The sequence below is a fragment of the Coenobita brevimanus genome, chromosome 76 (genome assembly GCF_032717465.1).
Source record: "Coenobita brevimanus isolate Jiangsu-jjx chromosome 76, ASM3271746v2, whole genome shotgun sequence".
NCBI lineage: Eukaryota > Metazoa > Arthropoda > Malacostraca > Decapoda > Coenobitidae > Coenobita > Coenobita brevimanus.
In genome coordinates, this window is record NC_137029.1 from 8144576 (window position 1) to 8164104 (window position 19529).

Here is a 19529-nt window from a genome sequence, read left to right on the forward strand (position 1 = left end):
TCTAGATACCCACTAGGCGTACTTTGAGTCTGAACAGACAATGTATTAAGAACCAAATTTGCACTAAATGTAGCAGAAATTAAATAATACAGGGTCACTGGAAGGACGGGTTGCCATCACATGCCATCAGTGATATTTTAATTTCCGTTGATGATAAATATAAACACTTCACGATACGTTATATATACGTGTTCTATTTGTATTATTTATATTTCGGTATATGACATTACCATGATCCACATTTTCACACAACAGTATAGATAATTAACAAAGAAAAATATGCTTTTTAAACAGTGCGGGGAATGTGTTTACTGCAACAGTGGAGCCATCTAGCGGAATACTAGCTTTGAAAGCACCCCATTCTCTCTCTCTCTCTCTCTCTCTCTCTCTCTCTCTCTCATTAATCAGATCCCTTCACTCCGGTTGCCTATTTTTTTCTTTCTACCACCAGCCGATAATACTCTACCTAGGAGAGATTTATCGCACTCAAAGACTTAATTATAATCACTTCATTATAGTCACTTATTTAACCCCTTCACTGCAACAGGCCTCTAACTTGAATAATAATGCCTGGAAGCAGCGTGAATAGAATAAAACATAAGCCATTGGACTGAAAGGATAAGAAAACTCTCTACTAACCCTCTGGCGACAACAAGTAATGTAACTATTATTATTTTTGTTACCGACTGACGTCTGTATTCAGCCTTGTAGTTGCCTCTTGTCTAGGGGGGGTTAAAAGAGAATCGAATAGTCTAAGGCCCGTCTTCTCGTCGGTTAAGGAAGCTCCTTGACACCTCTTCTAAGCGATTTAATTTGCTTTTTACACTTTCCTATGCTTTTCTGTGACATTATTGACCTACGTCTGTATTTAGCCTTGTAATGGCCTCTTGTCTAGGGGGGGTTAAAAGAGAATCGACGAGTCTAAGGCCAGTATTCTTTTCGATTATGGAAGCTCCCTGACACCTCTTCTAAGCGATTTACTTTGCTTTTTACTCTTTACTATCCTTTTTTGTGACATTCTTTTCTGCCATTTTCAGCATAATTTACATGCATATTGATATTGGCCACCCGTATCCAGTAATAAATCGCTAAGGAAGAGATGTTAGGGCGCCTCCTTATCCGGCGAGAAAGCGAACCCAAGAATTATGAACTCTTAAACACCTTATTCCAGTTATCGAACATTGTATTTGACTTAGGAGTGGCTTTTGTCGCATAGGGAATAGAAAAAAGCTCCAGTGGCCATGTGTTTATATTACCAAAGGGAAGAACACCCCCCCCAGTATACGCTGGAAAAATTTGGGAAGGTCTGCGGTTATTTCACATTAGTAGCTTTCGTTCCATCATTTCGTCAACATTGATACGGAGAAGCCAAACAACTCTTAACCTCGCTATGTGCTGAATTTATCGTCATTAACTCAAGGCCTTGCATTCTCCTTTGTGGCTAAACTTTTAAGCATAGTCACAAAATGAAAACAATCGTTGAATAACTGAAAACAAAGAGTATCCACGCGCCAAAGAACGAACAGTACAGGAGAGAGGCGCGTTGTGGGAGGACAGGCACGGATGAATGTGATAATGACGAGGTATAGCGACGATAATGAACAGCTGGGAATGTGACGAAAGATGCATAACAGAGGATACTTAAGGCATGGGTACGAAGGAATTAGCTGGGATCGGCAGGGGAACGTGGGTATTGGAAAACTTGGGACGGCATATTCTCACGTTCCCTGTTGTATGATGCTGAATGTTGTATCTCTTGATCGGCAAATTACTTACTCATTTATCTTGCTTTTTAATTCAGGGGTTTTCATTGTTCATCTGTGGAATTAGCGACTAGTGCTGGTGTTGGTAGTGTATATTTAGTGTTACTGCTCGTCCTTCACACACACACACACACACACACACACACACACACACACACACACACACACACACACACACACACACACACACACACACACACACACACACACACACACACACACACACACACACACACACACACACACACACACACACACACACACACACACACACACACACACACACACACACACACACACACACACACACTCTTATCTGTGGTCACGCTCACTCAGCTTGGTGTCACACTTCTCACTGTCCAGTGTCACACTCACTTATCCTAGTCAGGTGTCACACTCAGTGTCCTGGTGTCACACTCAGTTATCACATGAGTCTGCAACACATATGGACTGGAATAACGGAAGACGAATCCTTACGAAGTGACATAATAAATATTTTCATTATTTTTTATTTATATATCATAATATACCCACGATGAATTAGCTGGTCATCATTTATGCATTACCCAAGAACCTGTCCACTCCAAACACACAGAGAAGCGTATATGACAAAAGTAAAAGAAGAGTCACTAGCTTCCATTTGTGAACCGGTGACTCATATTTTGTTACAGAACTAACAGTAGATCGAGTGTGCATTATCCCTTATGTGTCTCCCTAGTACGCTGGTATATGAACGACTACACAGGGAGAGAACACTGAGCATAGGCTAAGCTATAAGAACTCCTCGATTCTGTTGACTGTTTTGATGCTAAGAATCGCAGGTAGCCGAAATAGGGTGGAACATCATCACCTGTGCATCACCTGAGAGACTTGTCCAGCTACCAACATCACCCAACAGCGAGATGGTTAAATAAATGCTGAGGTAGAAGGGAAGTTACTGGATTTTATAAACTGGTGTTTGGTTTGATGCTAGAATTGTGAATAGGTGGAGTGGAGCATAACCACTTGTGCATCATCCGAGAAACAACCAACAGAAGCATGATGGAGCATAAAAACAGTAGAGGCTGAGGTAGGTATTGAGCTGCTAAATGTTGCTGTTTTGGTGCTCGCGAGTAGATATAAGTCACCCCACTAGCAATGAAGCGACAGGCAATAGATAAATAGACAGAGAGGTAGTAGAAAGCTAGGTAGATAGATAAGCAGATAGATAGATAGATAGATAGATAGATAGACCAACAAAGACAAACGGATAGACAGACAAATAGGTAGATAGGCAGACAAATAAACAGATAGACAGACAGACAGATAGACAGACAGGTAAATAGGTATAGACAGACAGTTTTTCAGACAGACAAGAATAGATATACTACTGTGGTGGTACAAACTGCAAGTAGCCTTCCTACTGAGAGCGAAGCCTCATGAGTGAAGCCTCATCACCATTGCATCTCGCCATAACCTGTCCACCTGCCCACACCAGCACACACGCGAGACAGAGAGCGTATATAGTCTTATCACACTTATCACTCTATCTCAAGTGCCACCTCCACCACGCACGCTTCTTCTCATGGCTTCCTCTCTGCTTGTTTTAGCTACCCCCTACCCTTCCCCCGTCCGTCCCAGCACATACATGAACACACAAACTCTCTCTCGCGCGCACGCACGCGCGCGCACACACACACACACACACACACACACACACACACACACACACACACACACACACACACACACACACACACACACACACACACACACACACACACACACACACACACACACACACACACACACACACACACACACACACACACACACACACACACACACACACACACACACACACACACACACACACACACACACACACACACACACACACACACACACACACACACACACACACACACACACACACACACACACACACACACACACACACACACACACACACACACACACACACACACACACACACACACACACACACACACACACACACACACACACACACACACACACACACACACACACACACACACACACACACACACACACACACACACACACACACACACACACACACACACACACACACACACACACACACACACACACACACACACACACACACACACACACACACACACACACACACACACACACACACACACACACACACACACACACACACACACACACACACACACACACACACACACACACACACACACACACACACACACACACACACACACACACACACACACACACACACACACACACACACACACACACACACACACACACACAGTCTATCTGTCAGTCTCTCACTGGTGTGCGGTCTGGCATACCCTCCCCCAAGTTCACCCTCTCTCCTCTGATTCACCCAGCTCATTTCTTCTTCTCTACCCAGATGCTGATTTCAATGATAGTGATGTAATGTGATGATAATGGTAATGATGTGTAAATATTCCCTCAGTTTATAAATATCTTCCCACAGAAAAAAATGTGCACCAATACTCACTATATAATTTGTTTTTTTTTTAATTTCTCTAAAGGCATGTGTACCTTTTAGTATGGTATATCTAAAAACTATTAATTTGATAAAATTATAACCTACACACATGTTCAAAAGCCTTATATATTATTGTAGACATTTTCCTTCTTCAGCCAGCCCGAACGCTATCCTTCCTACCTAGGTCTTTTTCGGCGGCGCCCCTTGTCACAACCACAACCAGGGATATGTGAGCTGCATATATGAGGAATGTATTTTAGTGGGCTTTGATGTTTCCGTGGTACCTTTTCATCACTGGGTGGCTTCTGAATGCGGAATGTAGATTTTTCTCTGGTTTATTGTCGATGTACACGCTGACCAAAATGCAAAAGCTATGAAATTAATAACAGATCATTGGAGTCTCCTAAGCTGAATATAGTTGTCTGACAGAGGGACGAGCACCGTAAAAGAAGTGCCCTTATTTTAATAAAAACTGAAGGCTCTAGGATTAACACATCATTTATATCGCCGAGAGGTAAGCCAGAGAGCATCGTGCACGAGAATGAAACTCTTCGGTGTGTCATGGAACATCCTATGACTACGAGAGGGAGATTTGGTTTCATATAGATATAGACAGTATCCTACTCGTAAACAGACTAGAATACAACTCTAAGCGTATCAGACACAGACAGCATCGAAAATTCACGAGGAAATGATAAGTGTGTCATACCGAAAACATAAGCCCCCGTGAAAAAGACTCTAAATGTGTCAAGTAGAATTTTGTGTCCACGAGAGCAATAGCCCTTAGAGTGTCATAGAGCCCCCGAGGTCCGTGAAAATATGGCTCAGAGTTTGTTAGTGAGCATCCCAATATCAAGAAAATACAACCCTGTGCCAGAGAGCATACGGCCAAAAGTCTGTCTCATCTCCTCTCTCCGACAATACAGGCGAGGTAAGAGCTCCATTACAGAACCTTTCCCCCTCCTCTTTATTTTTGCTATAGTATATGATATGAAGAGAACTGAGGGGCAGTGAATGTAAGTGGTAGCTTTAATAAAGGCACTGAAGAAAGACTGGAAACTAAGAACAGTGTGTTTTGTAAGTGTTAAGTCTCACATTCATGTTTCTTCAGTATGGTGACATTCAGTACGTGGTTACTAAGAACTGCTAATTTGAAGTGAATACCGCACTTTACAATAAGTGCACCTTTATTATGCATCACTATCAGAGAGAGAGAGAGAGAGAGAGAGAGAGAGAGAGAGAGGTATGAGTAAGGTTGTGTGTGAGGGTTGGCTGCTGATAACTGGTTTCTGTTTAGGCTCCCAGTCAACAATTGAGTTCTGTCAGTAATTTTAATACCTGTGTGTATTTGTCGATGTCTGTATGATTTGTGTTGTTATTAATGCGTAGGGTTATATTTCCTTTAAATCATAAACTTGTACAATAAAATTTTATTGATTATTCTGAGGTCGTAGTAGCGAAACCTTCCTCTTAAGAATATTTGGCGCATAGTTGTTTTCTGTCTGAATGACCCTTTAGCAGTCGATAGAAATAAATACATATGAAATGCATATAAGAGATCACCGAACAATATGAATCATGTCTGGCTTGTGCGAGACGTTAGTGGCGTGTGGACATTAGGTGTTTTGAGCGAGTGTGGAAGTAGTACTCGCGCGGCGGTGCAGCGGGGTCCCCCACGCTGGTGGCACACGCCAAGTCGCCCAGCCACGCGCCAGGGAGAGTAGCCAGATATCGCCAAGGAGCACCTTAATTCGCCTCTCATTTTATTCATTTATTATCTTCGTTTGTACGTTACATCAGTGAAACCACATATATATTAGGACTTCCAAGCCGATATTCTTTTCCAGCAGATAACTTATATTTTGGCGTTTATTAGGAGTATGTACGGGAGAAGTCGGCTACTCGGTGGGCGGAGCTTAACCCACTGAGGTTACAAATAGAGGGACTACGAATTTTAAGGTAGTTAGTAGAATCCTGGCGTTCGTGCTACTCGCGTCGCTCCACCAGCATGTCGGCCACCACCACACAACGCCTGGTGCCCATCCGGCCGTCGCCACACAAGGGTGTTACCGTCACCAAGGGCGTCACTGTCATCACCACTACTGCCTCGCCTGCAACACTGACACCACCCAAGACGGGAGTGAAAAGAAAATTATCGGAGCCCAGTCCTGATCCTGTGAAGTGCAAGAGGCGCATCAACTTTGGTGTCGGATATGTGATGTCACCAGCGCCCGTGGCAGTGGCGCGGCGCAACGCCCGTGAAAGAAATCGTGTCAAGCAAGTCAACAACGGGTTCGCCACCCTTCGTCAGCACATCCCCGGCGCCGCGAAGGCCAAGAAAATCAGCAAGGTAGAAACTTTAAAACAGGCAGTGGATTACATACGGTCTCTTCAGGAGCTTCTGCGAGACTCGAATTCTTTGGTGTCTCCCTCTCAGTCGTCGCCAACACCCTGCAGCACGCCTTCCCATCCGTACACAAACGCAGTAGCGCCCACGACAGTCATTTCACCAACACAGTACCACGTGATTCAGTACCCGAGTATCTACTACAGCGAGAACATATCACCAGTAGCCGCGTCAGTGTACCCTATGAGTGTTGCCTCAGTGTCACCCACCAGTAGCGACGCTGCGGCCTCACCTACTCCTTCCTTCGACTCCACCCTCTCTCTCCCGGAGGCGGCGGCGACGGTGAACAGCGTGACCAATGTGTTCTCCTCTGTGACTACAACGGCGCCCTCACTGACAGAGACACTCGAGTCGCTGGACTCCTACGACCCCACCACCACCACGCTGGAGGAGGAGGAACTTCTTGATACCATCGCGCTGTGGCAGCAGTATGATTAGCAGGTCAGTGTTGTGAGTGAAGACAAAGTACAGTACTGTGCAACATTTAAGTGTATGTGTGAAGTGTAACTAGCAGGATATAGTGTAGGAATGTTTTCCAGCAACAGTGCTTTGATAGCAACATTACACTGGCATTTTGGTGTTAAGCTGTCATGAGAGAACCTGTGTTATAAGAACGATCATGCCAAGATAAAATGGACGAATGAGTGTCAGCAGTGCTTCTTAGTGACCAGCCTCATGTAGAATAGTGTCAGTAATATAACCATCGATGGTGCTCAGTTCCAGTTGCAGAGTGGTTTTTGAACGATTGTATGGTAGTAGAAACGTGCCTATAGCAGTTAGTTATAAGATCATCGTAACCAGCAGGGTAGTGTTTGTGTTGGGCTAGTTACAGCAGCACACGTCACGCACCAACAGTGGTGACACACGTAGTGGTGTCAGTAAAAACGATTTGGCACAAAAAGGAAGAGACTATTAGGTTAACCTTTTTATGTATATTTAGCTTCAGTTGTATTTTTTGTTATCAAAAGATAATTTTATTCAGGTCAGGGAGACAGATCGAGCTGGAGATGTTAATAAATAAGTTGCATTAACGGCACATTTTAGGGGTTCTGCTAAGCTCAGACCAATCGTCTGGCAGCAGAGAGAATGAAATATACAAGTCGCATTGTGGGTGAAGTGGTTCAGTGCTTGCGAAAACACGGACGGTTAGGCTATAGTGTGGGGACAACTTGAGCAGCGGGGCAGAGTGGGGCACCTCAGACGGGCCAGGCACAACTGAGAGGGGTACTGTTAGGCGGGGTGGGGAGGGGGAGTCATGCTCGAGGTGGGGAGGAAACAGGTTAGGCGAGGTTGCAATCGTGAGAACCTCTGCTTTAGGTAACCGAATTGATTTCAAACAGAGCTTCGAGGAAGAGGTGATAACAGTGCAGTATAGAGCATTGTCCTCTCTGACTGATGCACCTAGTTTGGTGATGTTAATACTTCTGTGAAAACTTGCTTTTCGTGTACTTGCATTCATGTCAAGAAAAAATTAAAATAATGAAACTGTTGCTTTGTGTAGGGAGAGGAGTGTGGCAGTGAGCTTTGGATACCGTAATGAGGAGTTTATGTAAGATATGAGTTCATGACATATCTAAATAATATGAGTAGGTCTACGTGAAGAAAGAGTGAGTGTTTGTGATAGTGAGATACAGTGATGATGACTTACCCAGCTAGAGTAGCAGTTGTTAGTGGGAAGGCAGTGCAGGTGGCAGAGTTATAGTGTTGTATCGATGTGAGGGAAAATTGTTGTTGTGTGTATGATATCCAGTATTTGGTGGCAAGAATTCTAATGTGGTAATTTTTAGTTTGGTATAATGTAGTGTTTTAGTCTCAGGAAAGCATCATGACGGGAGGATAACCTTCAGTTTTATAAGGTAGGAAAACTTGACTCTATGATGTGTAGGGTGTATCAGTTGAGCAGTGTAATGTCATCTGTCTAGGCTCAGGTAAGTAATGTTGGTGACGAGTTCTCTTTCATACCCTTTGCTATTGAGGAGCGTGAAAGAAAACTGGCGAGGTAACGGTGAATATGTATTATCGCACCCTCCATCTCTTGAGCCATGGCGCTGTGGAAAAATGGATAATCCCAGTCGAGAAGAGAGGCCACCTAAGCCCTTGCCGGCGGTCTAATCTCTCCCAGCGAAGGGACGGATGTCGTGATATCCACCTTCCTTTCCCACCTGGGAGGGGAAGGTAATGGCTTCCGTCCTGCTAAAGCCCAGGAGAAAGTGAAATTTGTCCTAGAATTGACACAGGAATGGAAAAAAAGTAGGTTCAGCTTTCTGTGAAATATGTAATATGTGGCCTGATACTGAAAAGGTTAACTTTGAATATACTTACTTCAGTGGCCGTCATGTTTGATAAGAAGGTTTTTAATTGGATATGTTTTGGATTGCCTGCATGTATAAGTACGTTGTCGGTTATATCTCGTCAACATATTAAAGATACGAATAGACGGTACACATCAAATAACGCTAACACTCGGAGACTTCAGTGAGACATACGGTAGTGATCCTTGTCCTGCTCTAATAATTCTCTGACAAAGTGCTCATTCGTTAAATTCATGCTCATTATCACAATCTAAGTTTGGAATTTCAGAAATAAGAAGTAAAGGGAGGAGGGGAGTTTGTTCCATCAACGGTCACCCTTTGTGTGGGTCGGCTCCCGTGGCGGCCGCTCCCTACCCCACCGCTCAACAACATATGTGCTCACATAAATTTTGTTCGCATTTCTCCCCAAAAGAATAGCGGGTGGTCTGCGTGGGAAAGAAAAACATATCCTGCCCCACATATGCTGATAGATCAAATTTGGTGTACTTTGTGTTCAATGACCCAGTGAATGTGGATGGCGTTGATGGAATTTCTTGGGCAACTTGAAATAAATGGGGCTTCTATGAAATCTTATTGAAGTATATGGCAGTAACAAGGAGTCGCCATTCACTGGTATTACTTGCCTCGCTGTGATTTTAACTGTAAGGTTCTACTCACTTTCACTTTCCTTTGTGTTGGTATGTTGATTGCTATCCTTAATTAAGTGGCTTGAAACGATTTACTTTAATTCCATAAGCTGATATAATGTACGAAATGACGGTTAGAGAAGCGCATTGCTATATTTTGTAATTTCAAATGGTTATGATGTACAAATCTGAATTTTTAAATAGTGCCTGTATATGGTCCACTTTGAGGCAAATTAGTTTATAGATTTTTATTTTTTTATTTTTATTTTATTTTTTTTGTATGGTCCAATTCGAGCCAGACTTTTAAACTACCTCAGTATGGCCTTCTTTGAGCCTGATTTTTTTGTTAATATAATGCCTGGATATGGTCCTTTTTGAGCCAGATTTTTAAAACCAGACCTTTTACTTCACTGACCGAGAGGGTATTTGAGGACTTCAGGAGGGGGGTTAAGAGAAGGTAAGGGGAAGGGAATGGAGGATAAGAGGAGGGGAGGAGAGAGAGATGGTGGGTAAGAGGGGGGATGTGGCATGAGGGGGTGAGGTAGAAGGAGGGGTAAGAGGGGGGGAGGAGTGGGGGGCATAAAAGGACCCAGGGCCACCCACCACCCGGCTCCTCCACTAGGGCAGCCGGCACGTGTCCTCAGCCCCCCCCCCTCACCCTCACCTCCCACCTTATCCACTTCTCCCTTTCTATACCCCCTCATTCCTTCTCCCCCCTCCTCTATCAACCAACACCCTCACCCCTCTTCCCAAACCTACTTGTACGTTTACCCTCTAGACTTGCCTCTTTATTTCGTTGCTTTAACTTTTTTTCACATCTGCACTCACCCTTACGTCCCTCCCCCCTCCTCTCATGAAACATCTACTCCACTCCCTTGTTTACTGCCTCTCCTCTACCTCTACCCTTACATACCCTTATTCACCCCCACATCCACCTTATTTCTTTACTCTCTCATTTCTATCCCACATCTTCCCCCACCATTACCCCTCCCCAGTTGGCTTGCACCCTCTCCCCCTCTGCCGTCACCCTCACTCCATGCTTTCATTCTCTCCATATATCCTCATTCCTCTCATCTACCTCCACCCTCAGCCTCGCTTACCCACTTTTCTATTTCCTTGCTTCATCACTCCTCCCTCCACATTTACTGTTTACATCACTCTGTCCTCTTACATCTCCCCCATCCTTCATCTACCACCCTCTTACCCCTCACATACACCTATCTATTCCATTCCCCCACCCATCCCCCTACTTTTCCTCCATTTGCCTGTATTTCTCTGTTCCATCATTTCTTCCTCTACTTCTATGTTTCTTCCTTTCTCACTTGTCCCTCCTCCATCTTTAATTTCCCATTTCTTTCTTCTTCACCTCCCCTCCACCTAACTCCACATCCATATCCTTTCCACACACACTTCTATATTTGCCTCCTCACTTGTCCAGTTATTTTTCCTCTCTTCTTTACTATCCTTGTCTTATTCTCTCAGACTGCCTAGTGTGGGCCTTCTGTAGTTAGCCTCCTTATGTTTATTATTTCTTTCATATGCCGTCACTTCTCTACTCCTTTGCTCCCTCAGTATCTCCACCATTGGACTAAATTGGTTCTACACTTCTTCCTCCCCCATTCCCTACCTGCGCGTTTTAGGTCCTTTGCTGCCTCACTTCTCCCCCATCTACCTCCACCTCTCCATCCCTTTGTTTCCTCAACCCTCCCCCTCCTCTCTACTCTTTCGCTTTCCTCTTCACCACTCCTATATTTCAAACGGTCTCTCTCCACCAAGCCTTCTCTTCCCTTTTCTCTATTCCACTGCTTTCTTTTAGTGCCTCTCCTCCCCTCTCACACTTCTCCCTTTACTTTCTCTCCGTCCCACCCTTTTCATTCTTCCCTCATTATACTCACACACTACACTTTTCCCCACTCCTCACCTCGATTTCCTGCCACTTCATCCCCCCCCCACCTCCCTCTCGGTTACTCTCATACTGTTTCGTCTCTCTCTCTCTCTCTCTCTCCTCTCTCTCTCTCTCTCCTTCGGTACCACTCCTTTCTTCATTGTCATTTTACACTCACTTCCTTTACTCGCCACTTCTTTTCTGCCTTCCTTCTCTCTGCTACTCCTTACCCTCTTCCCTATCCTCTCATCCATCCTCTCACATTTCCGTATCTCTTCACACACACACACACACACACACACACACACACACACACACACACACACACACACACACACACACACACACACACACACACACACACACACACACACACACACACACACACACACACACACACACATCGACTCTCACTCTAAGCCACTTCCCTCACATCCACTTCACTCAGCCTTATTCTTACACATCTCTAGTGAATCTTATTACCTACTTCACTTACTCTTTTTTTCATCAGACCCTAGATTTACTGTTTATTATTTATTGCAAGAGTTTGGAATAAGAATATTTTTTGCATAACACAAGCTTTGCAACTTGGATTTATGCAGATGAGATTCCATTCCATCCATCCATCGGCCCACAGATGGATAGATGGTAAGCAAGGCTTGAATGCAATACTTTGTTATTGCGCTAATGATTATCAACGAATACCGATGATATTTAGTGGATCCTGAACCTTTGCTCGATACCGGTAATAATTTTTTTCCTTCGCAAGAGGGGGCATCGGATCCAGTCAAAATAATTCTCTTTTGCTCCATCAGAGGCATCAACTGCCGAAGATGAAAATGTTTTGTGGTGCATGGCCATCATAAAAATGCTAACCATCATTCGGATCTCGGTTAACCTTAGCATAAATCAGAATGCCAGTCCGTGCGTGGACGAGTATTTTTCCTGCTCTCATATCGTGCCGGACAAGCAAACTTCGGCTCTCTAGCTTTCGTTGAGGACTGACAAGAGGGGAAGTGAAATTCTGTGGATGGCGACTTCCATGAGTAGATTTTATTAAATGTTAATGGCGTTTCTTGGCTCTTAATTCGATCCTTGCTTAATGAGTTATTGATGGGAATTGTTCTCACATGCAAAAGGAGACTGTTAATTATGGTAAAGCATTCAAACGAGCAGGGCGGACCAGGAAGAAGCCGAGAGAGCAAGGGTCGGGACGCGGCGGTAATCACTGGAGCGAAGTAGTGCAGTGGGCCGTATCCCGCCCGACTCCCGCTTTTGTCCTGCCCACCCGCCAGACCCACGATAACCAATAACATGCAAGTCCCTCTCCCTCGCAGCACCATCACGTGTTAATGAAAAGAAAGTTCACCCTACAATGAGAAACGTGCAAATCTGCCATGAGGTGGAAGCATAGTGTTGACTCGCCAAACAAGGGTGTGATGCGCAGCACTTGCACAAATATCGCACTAAGCAACTCTCCCCTGAACGACTACCCCCCCCCTCCTCTCCCCTCCTACGGCTCCATCCATCCCCTCTCCTCCACCTCCCTTCCTCTGCGCTCCTCGCCCCAACCCCGCTCTATGGACACGTTTGTGCTGCTGTGGAGGAAACGGAGATTAGATGTGATATGGATTTATGCTCTGGTGTACTTTTGCTTTTTTAGGTTTAGGTAATCATCAGAAAGGTTTGGATCGAGTAATAACATTCAGAGAGAAAGATCACTACTTATCTGAGCATCGAAGTCTCTGCTGATTAAAGAGAGGCGACGGATTCTAGCTCAGCGCGAACTTTAACCTCCCGCCAACTCGCCTTTTGAAAAACTGGAAAATATAATTCTGTCCACTGAATGCCGCTATTGAAATGGGCCACGCTTTGGAGAAATTCAATTCAATACCGTCTAGACAGGCGGATAAGGAAACGCATTTTTTTTTTAATGCAGGATTTTTTTTTTTCTTGTTTTAAACTTTGGTGCGAGATATGAACTTATTTTAACCATTATCAGGGTTTTGGAGCTCTGATTTTTTAAAGCCTGTACTGTGAATAAATTTGGCTAATGAGCATTTTTTTTTCTTCCACAGATTGTGCAAGAGTGTATGTCTAGTCATGCTTTTCTATCGAGTACTACTGGTCAAGTTTCTTCTTAGTGTATCACTGAGAATGGAACTTCATGCTTATCCGGACACATTATCCTGGCGAGGCTCACAGCTTAACCCCTCCTCAGGGTTGGCTTTAAATACTCTCCTGCTTCATGAAATAAGAAGCTCTAACGCTGTCGCTACTTCAAGAGGACCTGCCTAATTGTCGTAAATTAACACGTCTCTTCATCTTGCAATGACCCTGCACTCCGAGAGGTGGCCTGCTCACGTCTGCAACAAACCCAAGTTGATTCCTAGGTTCTGAGGCGTCAGTGAAAAGCACGACTGATTTACGCTTGATACTCCTGCTTGGCGCTGTATAAGTGGCCAAAACCTCGTGTTGATGCTGACGATACCACCGGTGCTCAGCCTCCTCTGAAGGAGAGAAGGAAGAGGGGCTGCCCACTTTCTAATGCTAATAATAAAGGGTGAGTAAGAGATGAAAGGGGTCCAGTGCATCAGCTCTAGTGAATGGATGTCTGAATCGGTCTCTGGTTTAGGAGTACGTAGGGTTCACATGGTTACCGATTGTAATGCAGCCACCTGATTTAAATTGCTAGTTAGGCTCATACATTCATGTACTTAATGGTTTGGAACCTTGAGTGTTACAACATGGGCTTACAAAGGTTACGAGGGACCACGTTGAGCAATGTAATGCAGGTATCACGTTGCCCAAGAGTCTTCACTGAAAGTATATAGTTTGGAGACCGTTTGATTTTATTTTGGGGTTTAGGTAACTTTACTGTAGCTGATATCGTATAATGGTATTTGTGTGAAAGACAGGAGGAATGTGGTTCTGGCTGTGAGGAATTTCTTCCATAATGGGATTTGTTTATCTGTGTTTGTGTGACAAAATGAGCCTCCATTCCTGACTGTCAATCTCTTGTTTACATAGGCTCATGGAGCATTAACCGGTGCTCCTCTGGTGTGGCCCCACAACCGTAGCGCATCGCTGGTTGGACATAGAAACAGAATATTGTTCGGCACATAAAATTTATACTCTCGTGTGAAAGTGTTATGTATTGGGAAAATACATTAGTTTTAGCCTGACTTGGACCTTCGTCATGTATAAATAGAAATAACATGCGAATACCATGTATGAAAAGGCTGAGTATTGGGAAAGGAACAGTTTCGGGCGGACTTTGACTGTCATCATATATATATATATATATATATATATATATATATATATATATATATATATATATATATATATATATATGATGACAGTCAAAGTCCGCCCGAAACTGTTCCTTTCCCAATACTCAGCCTTTTCATACATGGATGTAATTCCATCTGAAATATCACATCACTGTGAAGTCCAGACTTTGGAACATTGTATAGTTTATAATTAGTGAGGGAATTATGGCGTTTCACGAACTCGGAGTTAAAGCTTGCTGTTTCCTCCCTCAGGCATAACTTCTGCCCGAAGACCTACACACATGTTAACGGGCGAGGTGGGCTGGAGTAAAGATCAGCCTGGTACACTTATGCCTTGAGAATGAACCGCATGCTCAACAGAACATCCAACAGCAAGAGGGTTATGTGATGCGTAGAGCTGCGACCGCCACAGGAAGCATGACGAGATGAGCACTCTTGATTCTACATTTCATCGGGTTGGTTGCAAGAAACATTCATACTTTACAAACGCACACAAACACACACATATGTTAAAAGACACTTATATAAGTACTTTTATATGCATTTTGGGGGGAAGGGAAGTGAACGTCTAGTCAAAAATGCAGCAGAGCCTATTAAGACAAATGATCTGCTAACACCAAAGCCCTTCTGAGCTTGGCTACCTTGGCCTGTCCGTCGCCGGAGTACGTGACTGCGCCTCATCACTAACATTCTCACCTCTGCTAAACTTAATTTACGCGGATTAACCTCTTCATTGCGACGACATTTTCACCATTTGCTCTAGCTATTTTCCAGATGATTTTTAATCAGCTATGGGGAGTTTTCTTTGAGCTAGAGGAGTTAGTTACAGTTTAGGGGACTTTCATAGGCTGAGTAAAATCGTCTGGTGGTAGCAAGAACAAAAATCGATAAGACGTCCTCGAGTTGAAGAGATTAATTCATTATATATCTTGTCAGTACCAAATGAAGGCCCGGGCAGGCTTAGGTAGTGTTGAAGCCCCTCAGTAAGAAGCTTTTGGAATTGACAGGCTTCATCATTTTCGAGAGTTCCTGATTTACGTAACTGAGTGAGTTTCTTCATAAGTAACCTTTCCAGAGCCAGAGGGAACATATTATCCTTAACACATTATTTTTTTTCTAAACTAACCGACGCGTCTAGCACTTAAACTAGCGTGTCTCCACAATGAAACTCGTTACATATCAACTGCAATCATTAATCATAAAAAAAACAACTAACTATTTAACATTCTTGTGTCTATAACTGATCCATATACATACTAAAATCCAATGTAATATGAGCTTCCTAACAAACGCAGTGACACTGATTATTTTTTAGTATGCTCAGTGCCTGCCATGTTACTAAAGGGGAAATAACCTCTTAAATGCTTCCATATACTACTTATGTGCCTTCCTTATAATGCCTTATATTTGTTAATTAACCTTGGAATTTTATATGGACCTTCTTGATATGATCTCCTTGTTAATGTGACTGTAGATTAGCAATAATGGACAGTTTTATTAAAAAATGATCTCCTTTTACCAAGTTGTTGCTCAAGCGCCTTCAAGGTGCGTGAACCAATCATTTGAAAAAGACTCAAACAGTATTGTAGTAATTTTAAGAGTTCATTGGACTGTTGTACGAAGGGAGTAACTTAGGGATGACCCAAAGTTACTCTTGAAAACTACCCAGAATTAGAGTTTGGACCTGTTTCCGTTGTGGGCATTGCAGATGTGTTTATTATACCTGTTCCAGTATCACTCCGACATTCCAGTCTCTGTGCTAATGTATGGATTTCAGTACTTTTAAAAATGTTCATGTTCTTGCATTATTCATTAAGGTATATAGTGTACAGATTATGTATGTATGTATCTACCAAATTTTTATCGAGTTTAAGCTCGGCAAGATACCTATATTAAGAAATGTGTGCAAATCTGATGTAATTAATGACCTGGTTTGTGACCGTCCAGCATAAAATATGGAGATGCACTGCAGAATTTTATTGGTATTTATTTATAATTAGTATAATTTATGATGTCCACAATTTTGCATAGTGCTTGTTGCTATGTATAGATATGTATACATATTTATGTGTGACACTTTGAACTTGTAATGATCAAACATTCCATACACAACCATCCTGTTAAGACATTCCCGCTCGGTTATTATAACCACCGTCCAGTGGTACAAAATGTATTATATTGTTTATGTGAAGACATTGTTGCAGCATTATTCCCATGTTGATTGCATCATGCCCACCAACTGTTCTCGTCTCTGGTGCCTTACCCAGCTAAGCACGCCTGGCCTCTGCTCATGTCACTCAAACTTTCAAAGTCACAAATATTACTGAGGTTATTGAAGCTACTCACGTTGTCGAGGTTACAAAAATAGCTACAGCCACCTAAATTACCGTAGTTACATAGCATATTAAAGTTATTGAAACTTAAACGTTTTTAGAGTAAATGATGTTACTAAAGAAACTGGAATAATAGAGTCACAAAGGATACTAAGGCAAGCAAAGCTTTCAGTATGCCTCAAGTTAGTGATCTTACTGAAGCAACTGTGAGTAGTGAAGTGTGTTGTGGTGAGCCTGACGGAGCGCTGTGGCCAGGTGCTGAGGGCTGGCACTCGCTCCACTGTTTTCGTCAGTGATGGAAAGAGTATTTGGTTACTGTTGTGTTACTCGCAACGATGTACATATTGTAGAGATTTTTATATGCATGCAAAAGCTTTTGTTAAATAAAGGTAATGCTTTAATATTTTGTTTATTGTACCTTTTGGTTAGTTATGTAAGTGTAGTGACGTACACATTTGCATAAATCATTTCGAAATGATTTTAAGTGATTGACTACGTAGAATTTACCTCGGCTGATAGTTTTACGGTACCCAAAACACCTACATGCCACAACCACAACCAAGGGTAAAAAAATCTTAAATGTTTTACCCGGCAGAGGCTGTGAAAAAGGTCATATCTGAAGGACTTTTATATAACTACTATGAAACATGAAGACAGTGTGGAAATAATGATTATTTCAGTAAAGTTTAAAACAAACATTAGTATTGCTTAAAACTTCAATATCAAGCACATACACAAACATAAAGGAACTGACTGAAATAAAGGAAAATAAAAGAAAATAAAATACAATGGCAAGTATAAGTGAAAAAAAAAAAAAATCCCTACTTTATCCCAAATTCAGAGGAGGTAGGTAAATCCAAAATACTACTCGCTGGACACGAATCAAAGTCGAAATCAGGCTCCAGGAAAGGTAAGAGGAGGCTGCTTACCCCACAACTGCTAAGCGTTGGAATCACCACATCATTACGCCGATAAAAAGAAGGGGAGGAGGGGGATAGTGTAACTCCCGCCCACGACCTACTTTACGCGAGGAAGACGTGGGTAGCAAACAGTCTTTCTCCTCTATCCCTTGAAATTCCTTATCTTCAGAGACTAGCATACATACAAGGACGTATATGCAACTAAATACAAACAATAACTGTAAAATCCTGTTACTCACTACATATTGCTACATCACTTGTCATGCTTTCTTTATGGATTAGGCGTCACCTCATAAAGTTTCAAGGTTATTAAATTTCATGCCACTTTGCATAATATCATCTATTTTTCATTAACATTCACTTTCACTATAAATTTTGTAAGTACTGGCTCGTTCCCAATATACTCAGCAAAGAAAAAGTTACCATCTACAGATCTCTTATAATTATCACAGGAGAATAAATACTTAACCTTTTTTTATGTTTTTTGTTATTATGTTCACTGTAGGGGAGGCTTTTGAACCAGGATGATTAGATACAGCCTTAACCCCATCACACCTAGAAATTCACATGAAGTTAAAATCGCCTGATGGTAGTCTGATTAAACCCTTTGCGCTCAGCGTCCTCAATATAGGAAGGATCGGGTGATTTTCAAAATTTAATAAAGAAGGGAACCCCGGGGTAGTGACCTATGAGCATCGCTACTATGAGCCGATAGGCGGAGGGCGGTACGCTTAGTGCCTTTGCAGCAAAATCCCTCTCACAGGAACTCTGGAAGCTGATGGTTAAGAAGATAAAGATGTAATATTAGTGAAGAGAAGGCCTTTGTCCTCATACTCTGTGAAGACCGTAGCACTTTCACTTTCCTCCACGGGCTGGACCACAAGAGCGACGGGGACTGTTTTGACCTGCAGCATCACGGAACAGCTACGGAGAGAGAAATACAACAAAGCTTGGGCAAAAGAACTGGGTGCCATCTAAAGACAATATAATGCCTTAAAGAAAAATGAGAAAAATGGTTACTAACAAGGCTTAATATTAAATAGAAGATGAAACTGTGTTCTCTCATAGGAATGTGGAAAGTGAAAGTATTGTTCATATAACAGTTAACACTACCTCTGTATCTGTGCCTTTTACCTTCCTTCTGCAGAGGAAGATAATACAACTAATAATGCAACAACTGAGTGCATTATCTGTTATGTAGAGTTTAAATATGCAACTCTACAAAAAAAACTTAAATCTTCTTGGCTAACTACACATCTCGTAGGTTATAAAACGGGTGGATAATTATATCATGAATTTCTAGCACAATTTGAGTCCATTACTTTTTGTTCACTTTTCTCACTTCTAATTTGCACTCAAACAACGAGTAACCTATATCAGTTATGGAAAACCAATAGGAATAATATGTAAATAAGAGTCACTTGAATTTGAAAATGTGCAAAGATCATGAAAAACTGGTGAATAATGAGCCG

At 42.6% G+C, this 19529-nt stretch overlaps 1 protein-coding gene across 1 annotated transcript; it reads left to right on the top strand.

Annotated features, from left to right (window-relative positions):
* The first annotated feature begins 6286 nt into the window (after positions 1-6286).
* Positions 6287-13732, top strand: LOC145408237 (uncharacterized). The gene is made up of 2 exons (XM_080278996.1): positions 6287-7126; positions 13587-13732. Exon 1 carries the CDS (start codon positions 6287-6289, stop codon positions 7121-7123), a length of 837 nt encoding a protein of 278 aa, XP_080135122.1. The 3' UTR covers positions 7124-7126; positions 13587-13732.
* The last annotated feature ends 5797 nt before the right edge of the window (positions 13733-19529 follow it).

What these genes read in the sequence shown, in the direction of transcription:
- LOC145408237 (XM_080278996.1), top strand. Translation starts at nt 6,287, where the DNA reads ATGTCGGCCACCACCACACAACGCCTGGTGCCCATCCGGCCGTCGCCA.